We start from the raw sequence: 8,745 nt of genomic DNA on the forward strand, positions 1-8,745 counted from the left end.
GCCTCACTAATTAATTTCACTCTGTTTCTCCCTATCTCACCAATGGCTGACCCCTCCCCACACTCCTCTCCCTCACCCTGGGCAGCTGATCCCCCCCGAAGGCCAGGCTCCTAAGAAATAGAAGCAGAAGGCCATTCAGCCCCTCAATCAGCTTTAGCATTCAACTCGATAGTGACTGCTCACGCTCCCCCTCCCACAAGCCCCAGCATCCAGCAAAGAAAGTTCTTTACACTCAAAACAAAAGGTTAAATCTTATGTGCCCATTTCCCACCAACAAGAATCAAATATCTCACAAAATGCTTTAAATGTTATATTTTAAAAGAAATAAAAGCAAGACTTTATGTGCTTCGAACGAAAGAAGAGCAAGCCATTTTGAGGGCCCCCTGCCTCTGCACAGGAAGACTCCAGCGCCTTATGGAGCGAATGCCGTAATCTCGGATTTAGGAAGGGAGGATTCCCAGACTCTGTTGGAAGCATTCACAGTTTCGACATTGTGCAGTTTCCACATTCAAACATTACACAGGGAGACAAAACTGGAGTGGTTCAGGGACTGCAGTCACCGAAGACCTGTCCTAACTAATTGTTGGGATGTGGGAGGGGTTCCTGACAGGGCCAGTCTCTGTTGGCCATCCCTAATTGCCCCTCAAGCTGTAACTACACAGCCACTTCCTTGAGGCGGCTGCAGTGCAGACGTTGCGTACCCTCTTCCCGCTCCAGTAATCAATCAACCAAGCTCCTCCCAACCTCCCACGCAAACCTCAGATGGTAAGGAGGAGGTCATCTTTGCCAATTGAAAAGTCCATTTGAGGAACAGATGGTTCCCCCAAATATTAAATCTAAAAACCTGCTCGTGGGTCTGAGGACCGACGTTCCAATCTTGCAATTGAAGAGGCGTGGAATTGAGAGCTAGTCTCTGTAACGGTGACTGTTGTAAACCTGCCTCAATTATGTCCATTAGCGAAGGAAATCCACCATCCTTACCCAGTCTGGCCTCCAAGTGACTCCAGGCCCACAGCAATGTGGGTGACTCTTAACTGCCTTCTGAAACGACCAAGAAAACCATGCAAGGGCAATTGGATATGGGGCAACAAAAACTGGCCCACGCACACACACAGAGGCACCCGCATCCCATGAACGAATAAAGATACCCACCCACCCCCCATGTGGAAAGAGATGTCATAAGACTGGGAACAAGGCAGTCTGCTCAAAACAGTCACCAGCAGAAAGTAGGCCTACACAATCAGGTGGGCAGCAAGGACTTCTCAAGATACATCCCAGAGGGAAAAAAGGTTTCTCTTTCCTGGATGGCCGGGGTGGAGTGAGGAACTTCAGATGACTTCAAAAAGCTAGCTAGAATGGCAGTGAGCGGCGGGGGGGGGTGTTAAAGACAGAGAAGGGACTTGTTACTATCCACTGCCTGACTCAGGCAAGGCTCAGTGTGCTGGTTCAAACCTGCTCTGGATAGTCTACCCATCAGCCACAGGGAGACAGGTATGGTTCAACCAGTACAGAGGGCAGGGGATTGTTCTGGAACATGGCAGAAAGCTAGAGTAGAGTAATGTCCGTGAGGAGCTGTTGACCAAAGGTATCAGTTGTTCTGGCAGGTGATCAGGTACTGAGGGTACGCCTGGGTGTCATTGAAGATGACAAATATTTTCGGTTTCTCAGAGTTGTCGACAAGTGAGTCATATCTGACTGGCATCTCACTGTTCTCTTTCAGAGGTGGGGTCTTCATCTCGGCCTTGCCATTGGTGTAGGTTCCAGTCAGGACTTTAGCCACAAACACAAACTTATGTCCTTTGGCATTTGGTGGTGAGTACTGGTCCTGTGCTGAGACAACAGCATTAACCGCAAAGTAAACGCCTTGCCCATAGACGGTCGCTGGAAGAGAAGCAAACCACACCAGTTAGTGTTTCCCTGATATCTCCCTCACCCTCCCAAATCTCCAAAGGCACCGACCGGAAATGGTCCAGTCCAATGCAACAACTAATCGCACTTATGATGCACCATTTGTGGCGCCAAATCCCATTGTCATGTGATGAGACTGAATGGGTCAGAGCTGGCAGCGATGTGAAGAATGCAGTAGGTGGTCACCAAGACTAGTGCCCGGCTTTGGCTGGCAGGAGGTGGGCAGGGACGGAGGGAAATGGAACCAGGCACTGGGAGCTACACAATCCTAGACCCTTCAGAGGTAGCCAGGAGACGCAGACTGAAGCTACAGGAACTTCTGAGGGGTGGAGGCAAGGATACAAAGGTGAGGAGCATTGAAGCATCAGGATTTGGTGTGAGATTATCTAAAATCAGAGAGTCAGAGATGTACAGCATGGAAACATACCCTTTGATCCAATTCATACATGCCGACCAGATATCCTAAATTAATCTAGTCCCATTTGTCAGCATTTGGCCATATCCGTCTAAACCCTTCCTATTCATAAACCCATCCAGATGTCTTTTAAATGCTGTATTTGTACCAGCCTCCGCCACTTCCTCTGGCAGCTCATTCCATACACGTGGTATGAAAACGTTGCCCCTTAGGTCCCTTTTAAATCTTTCCCCTCTCACCTTAAACCTATACCATCTGGTACTCGATTCTATTAACTTGGGTAAAAGACCTTGTCTATTCACTCTATCAATGCCCCTCATGATTTTATAAACCTCTACAAGGTCACCCCCTCAGCCTCCGATGCTCCAGGGAAAACAGCCCTAGCCTATTCAGCATGTCTCTATAGCTCAAATTCTCCCGGTAACATCCTGCCCTCAGATAACCGTGACCTCTGACCCCCCCCCCCGTGTCCCAAGTTCACCGTAACCCCTGACAGCCCCATCCTTAAGATGGTGGGACACCCTGACCCCTAACCATTCCTGATGAAGGGCTTTTGCGCAAAATGTCAATTTTCCTGCTCCTCGGATGCTGCCTGACCTGCTGTTCTTTTCCAGACCACACTCTGACTCTAAAGCCTCAGGATAGTGTGACCCCTGACCTTTATCCTCAGGTCACCATGAACCCTGACGTCTCCGTCCTCAGGATGGTGTGACCCCAACACCCCGCCCATTGGTATACCATGACCCCTGACCCTCAGGACTCCCTGACCCCAAACCTCCCTTGTCATCAGGACATCGTGACCCCTAACCCCCCCCATCCTCAGGTCACTATGCCCCCGACCCCGTGTCCTCAGGTCACCATGACTCTGAGACCCGCCCCACTGGGACACTGTGACCCCTGATCCCCTGGGTCCTTGAGACACTGTGACCCCTGATCCCCTGGGTCCTTGGGACACTGTGACCCGGACCCCCATGTCCTTGGGATACCGTGACCCCTGACTGCCAGCCTTGGTCAGGGCACGGAGATATTGACTGACACTTACCATTTTTCCCACAGAAGCTCCTGTTGAAGCCATGCATGGAGATCTCTCTGGTGCTCCCCTCAGAGGTCCCATGGAATAGGATCCTCTCGACGTCTGTCTGTGTGGCTGCCATACTGGTCTTCTTCAACATGTACTGCTGGTACAACAGCGGGTTATTCACCTTCTCAACCTGCAGCAGGGACATGGTCACAGGTTACCCTCCAGGAGAGATGTGGGCAGGGGGATGGGAGGAGAGAGGGAGAGAGACGGAGAGAAAGGGGGAGGGAAAGAGAGAGAGAGAGTTAGAGTTAAAGAAAGGCAGGAAGGGGAGGGGAAGAGAGACAGCGAGAGTGATGCAGCTTACACCAAAATATTTTTATGGCTGTATACATTTGCAGAGTATCGATCAATCACCTGGATTTAAACATTCCCCTTTCACATAATCCACAATGTGGGTGGGGGAGTGATGGCATCGTGGTATTATCACTGCACCGTTAATGTTCTGTGAACCCGGGTTCAAATCCAGCCACTGCAGGTGGAACTCAATAAATACCTGGAATTAGGAATCTAACGATGACCATGAAACCATTGCCGAATGTCAGAGATAAGAAAAGCCCTAATGCCCTTTTGGGAAGGAAATCTGCCATCCTTGCCTCGTCTGGATTACATGTGACTCCAATTAGGAATGGTCAATAAACAGTGGCCCAGCCAGTGACGCCCTCATCCCAGGAATGAAAAACAGAGGAACAGCTAATCTTTCCTGTCTATCAAATGTGACGGTGTGGCAGATTCACCTTTACAAGTGCAAAGACAATCTTAAAAACATGCAGCAAAACAACTCATTGCTTGGGGGCAGAAGTTAACAAGCAAATGATGTCAGCAGCTCTTGCCCATTTGTGATGACAATCTGAAGCACCTGGGGTAATAAAAACCCCAAGGACACATCAGCTGCTTGTTAACGTCTAGACCAATGATTCCCAACCTTCTCAGTGGCATGACAAACTTCGATGAGACAAACAATTCCCACAGTACACTTCAATATTTCAACTAGTGCTTTCTATTCTTGTGTTTCTATATCATGGGATTGTTATCGATAAGAGTCAAGAGTGTGGCACTGGAAAAGCACCTAATTCCTGATGAAGGGCTAATGCCCGAAACGTTGATTCTCCTGCTCCTCGGATGCTGCCTGACCTGCTGTGCTTTTCCAGCACCACACTCTCGACTCTGATCTCCAGCACCTGCTGTCCTCATTTTTCCCCATTATTATTGGTAAGAATGTTATATCTGTCGAAAGTATTCCCACGTTGATGAAGGGTGAGCCTAACTCGATGTTGTGGGTGTGATGGTTTTTCAGGGGAGTTTGACACAGAATCCCTGCTGCTGACACTGGCCTTGTAACCTGCTCCCTGGTGTAGAATCGCACAGACGTCAGAGGCTGTGAACTTTCAGCTCAAAGGTTGGAGCCCACACCGGGAGAGGGAACTCTTCCCCCGCCCAACCCCATTCACAACGCAATGACTTTTAAACAGCAAACCAGCAGGAGGTATGAGCGGAAACTGCTGTGTCCTCACCTTTATGATGCGGATTTTATTATGCATATCTTTCAGGGTGTCGTAAAAATGTCGCACCATTTTACAATATTCCTCACTTGCTTCGTCCAAATGGACCAGCTCGATTCGTCCAGAGGCTAAACATGACACATCAGTATCTGTGGGGAAAGACAGCAGCTAGTCATAAAGCAGACTCACCCTGGGTTAGCATTTAAATTCTCGATCCCCCGCAACAGCCAAACTACCTGAGAGCCCCCCTCTCAGTTACCAACACACTCCACTTTCCATTCTCGTTGCAAATTTTAATGCTGGCAAAGCCAGACCACACAGCAGTCGCTGGAGGAGGAGCAAGTGGAAGGTGGTGGTATTATCACTGGACTGTTAATCCAGAGAGAAGAAAGTGAGCAGGTGCTGGAGAGTCAGAGTCGACAGCGTGGTGCTGGAAAAGCACCGCAGGTCAGGCCGCATCCGAGGAGCAGGAGAATCGATGTTTCGGGCGTAAGCCCTTCATCACTCATTTATGCCTGAAACGTGGATTCTCCAGCTACTCGGGATGCTGCCTGGCCTGCTGTGCTTTTCCAGCGCCCACCCTCGACTGCTAATCCAGAGACCCAGGTAATGTTCTGGGGACCCAGGTTGGAAACCTACCATGGCAGATGGTGGAATTGGAATTCAGTAAATATCTGGAATGATGAGCATGAATCCATGGCCGATTGTCGGAAAAACCCAGTGGGTTCACTCATGTCCTTCAAGGAAGGAAACTGCCATCCTTACCTGGTCCGGCCTACACGTGACTCTAAACCCACAGCAATATGATTGGCTCTTAACTGCCCTCTGGGCATTTGAGTTGGGCAATAAATGCTGGGCCTAGCCAGCAATGCTCTCATGCCATGAATGAATAAAGAAAATAAAGGGGATGTTCACTATTATATTAATATTCATTCCTCAACCAATATCACCGAATTGGACTGAGCTATAAATTCTGCTTTCCATGGGGCGCTGTGACATTTACATATACAGTCATACGCAAACTACTTGATTGGCACAGCGATCCATGAGCAGCTGAGCAGAATGCAGCAGGCAATATCCATCACATACAGAGAACCAGATAAATATCTGAGGCTAAAACAGTTTGAGGGATATGGGAACGGGTTGGCTGCCTGGGCTCCAAATTGGTTTGGTTTAGTTTAACCGTGGGAGGTGTCGCTGTGATGATCTGCTTATGCAATGGTTTCCACATCGAAGGTCATGTGTGTCTGGTCAGAGTCCCACTGCCCCCCCCCCCCCCCCAGCTGGATGTATGTGTATCGGGTTAAATTGAGAGTCACAACCTCCCCAGAGGCAACAGCACAACCTACACCCGGTCCCTGTAGCTGGACAGGAGAGGGTTAAACTCTCAGACAGGAGGTTTTCAGCACCTTACTGACACTCACAGAGAGGAGGCACTATACCATCACAGGGGCCCAGCTTCCCCATGAGGCAGTCCACGTTCTCAGGGGTTTGGAATGTAGCCCCTGGGAGGGGTGAGTGAGTTCCAGAAAGGAAGGGATGCCCCCCGACCCCACCCCCAGTGCCCCAAACAATATTTACCCCATAATGTCACTTCTGAGGTTTGCTAGTGCCATTCAATGTGGGGGTGGGTGTTTAAAACTAGTGTGGTGGGTACTAGGATGTTGGGGGTAGGGGGGGTGTGGGAACCAAAGAAGGTGGTCAGCAATTAAGAGAGAAATTAAGGCAATTAAGTCTAACAGGAAGAATAGGTTCGGACCAGGTTAATGAACACAGCAGGACTGGTGGTCTGAAATGTTTTTATTTCAATGCAAGGAGTATAGTAGGTAAGGCAGATGAGCATCGAGCCTGGATTAGTACATGAAACTACAATGCTCGAGAAAAGGGCAGGACTAGCAGCTCAATGTTCCAGGGTTTACATATTTCAGATGTGTTAGAGAGGGATGTAAAAGGATGGAGGAGTTGCATTACTAGTAAAGGACATGACACAGTTGCAATACTAGTTACGGAGATGTCACAGTTGCACTAAGATTACATCTTGAAGGGATCATCCAGTGAGGCAATATGGACTAAGAAAGATGAGTCACTATGATGGTGTTATACTATAAACCTCCCAATTATCAGTGGGAGATAGAGGAAGAGATATGTAAGCAGATCGTGGAAAGGTGTAAAACCAACAGGGCTACTGTAGATGGTGATTTTACCTTCCCCATATATCTTAAAGCTTAATGGAATTATCATCACTGTTCCCAAAATGCTCTAAGCCAGGGGCTTAGATGGGGCAGAATGGTTGGTGTATCCAGGAGGGTTTCTTGAAACAACATGTAGATAATCCAACGAGGGGAGGGCAGAATTAGACCTTGTATTGGGAAAAAGAGCCTGGCCAGGTGGTCAAAGTCTTCGTAATGAGCATTTTGGGAACAGTGATCATAATTCCATTAAGTTTTAAGATATTTATGGTTAAGGATAAGACTGGTCCTCAGATGAAAATGTTAAATTGGGGGAAGGCTAATCACAACAGTGTTAGGCAGGAACTTGAGAAATTAGACTGGGGTCAGCTGTTTGAGGGTAAATCCACGTCTGACATGTGGGAGTCTTTTAAAGAATAGTTGATCAGAGTTCGGGATCAGAATGAAAGATAAGGATGCAAGAATCAGAAAACCTGATGACAAGAGATATTGACAGGTTAATCAAAAAGGAAAATGAAGCAAATGTAAGGTTTAGGCAAGTGAAATCAGACAAGGCAGTTGAGGAATATAAAGGAAGCAGGAGAGAAATTAAACAAGGAATTAGGAGAACTCAAAAGGAGCAGGAAATGTCCTTAGCAAGTAGGATTAAGAAGAATCCCAATGCATTTATATATATATTAGGAGCAACTGGGGAATCAGCTAGGAATGATTTAAAGAGAGTTAAGAAGAGCAAAGAGAGGACACGAGCAGTCTTTAGCAAATAGAATAAAGGAGAACCCTAAAGCTTTCTATAGGTATGTGAGGAATAAAAGGATGATTAGGGTAGGAATAGGGCCAGTCAAAGACAGAAGTGGGAAGTTGAATGTGGATCCTGTGGAGATTGGAGAGGTGCTAAACGAATAATTCTCAGCGATTTTCACTCAGGAAAAGGAGAATATTGTAGAGGAGAAGAATGAGATATGAGATATTAGACTAGAAAGAATCAAGGCTAATTACAAACAGGTGTTATCAATTCTAGAAGGAGTGAAGGTCGACAAGTCCCCTGGGCCGGATGGAATTTATCCGAGGATTCTCTGGGAAGCTACGGAGGAGATAGCAGAGCCTTTGGCTTTGATATTTGAGTTGTCATTGTACCAGAGGACTGGAGGATTGCAAATGTTGTGCCCTTGTTCAAGAAGGGCAGCAGAGATGATCCAAGGAATTATAGACCAGTGAGCCTTACTTCAGTTGTAGGATAGGTTTTGGAAATGATTATAAGAGATAGGATTTATAATCATCTAGCAAGCAACAATTTGATTTCAGATAGTCAACATGACTTTGTCAAGGGCAGGTTATGTCTCACAAACCTCATTGAGTTTTTTGAGAAGGTGAGCAAGCATGTGGATGAGGGCAGGGGAGTTGACATGGTGTACATGGACTTCAGTAAAGCCTTTGATAAGGTTCCACATGGTAGGCTGTTGGAGAAAATGCAGAGGCATGGGATTGAGGGTGATTTAACAGTTTGGATTAGAAACTAGTTTTCTGGAAGAAGGCAGCGAGTGGTGGTTGATGGAAAATATTCAGCCTGGAGTCCGGTTACTAGTGGTGTGCCACAAGGATCTGTTTTGGGACCACTGCTTTTTGTCATTTTTATAATGCCTTAGACGCAGGCAT

General features: G+C 47.5%; 1 protein-coding gene across 4 annotated transcripts in view; it reads right to left on the bottom strand.

The window, feature by feature from the left end:
• Positions 1 to 241: 241 nt before the first annotated feature.
• Positions 242 to 8,745, bottom strand: part of parp10 (poly(ADP-ribose) polymerase family member 10) — a 55,432-nt gene continuing 46,928 nt past the window's right edge. For all 4 annotated transcript variants that reach the window (XM_043690907.1, XM_043690906.1, XM_043690905.1 and 1 more), the window contains 3 exons: positions 4,916 to 5,052; positions 3,366 to 3,534; positions 242 to 1,881 (listed from right to left, as the gene is read on the bottom strand). In XM_043690907.1, coding sequence (XP_043546842.1) covers positions 1,589 to 1,881; positions 3,366 to 3,534; positions 4,916 to 5,052 — 599 coding nt within the window. In that variant the 3' untranslated portion in view covers positions 242 to 1,588. The remainder of the gene's footprint in view (positions 1,882 to 3,365; positions 3,535 to 4,915; positions 5,053 to 8,745) is intronic.

The sequence above is a fragment of the Chiloscyllium plagiosum genome, chromosome 5 (assembly GCF_004010195.1).
Source record: "Chiloscyllium plagiosum isolate BGI_BamShark_2017 chromosome 5, ASM401019v2, whole genome shotgun sequence".
Lineage (NCBI taxonomy): Eukaryota > Metazoa > Chordata > Chondrichthyes > Orectolobiformes > Hemiscylliidae > Chiloscyllium > Chiloscyllium plagiosum.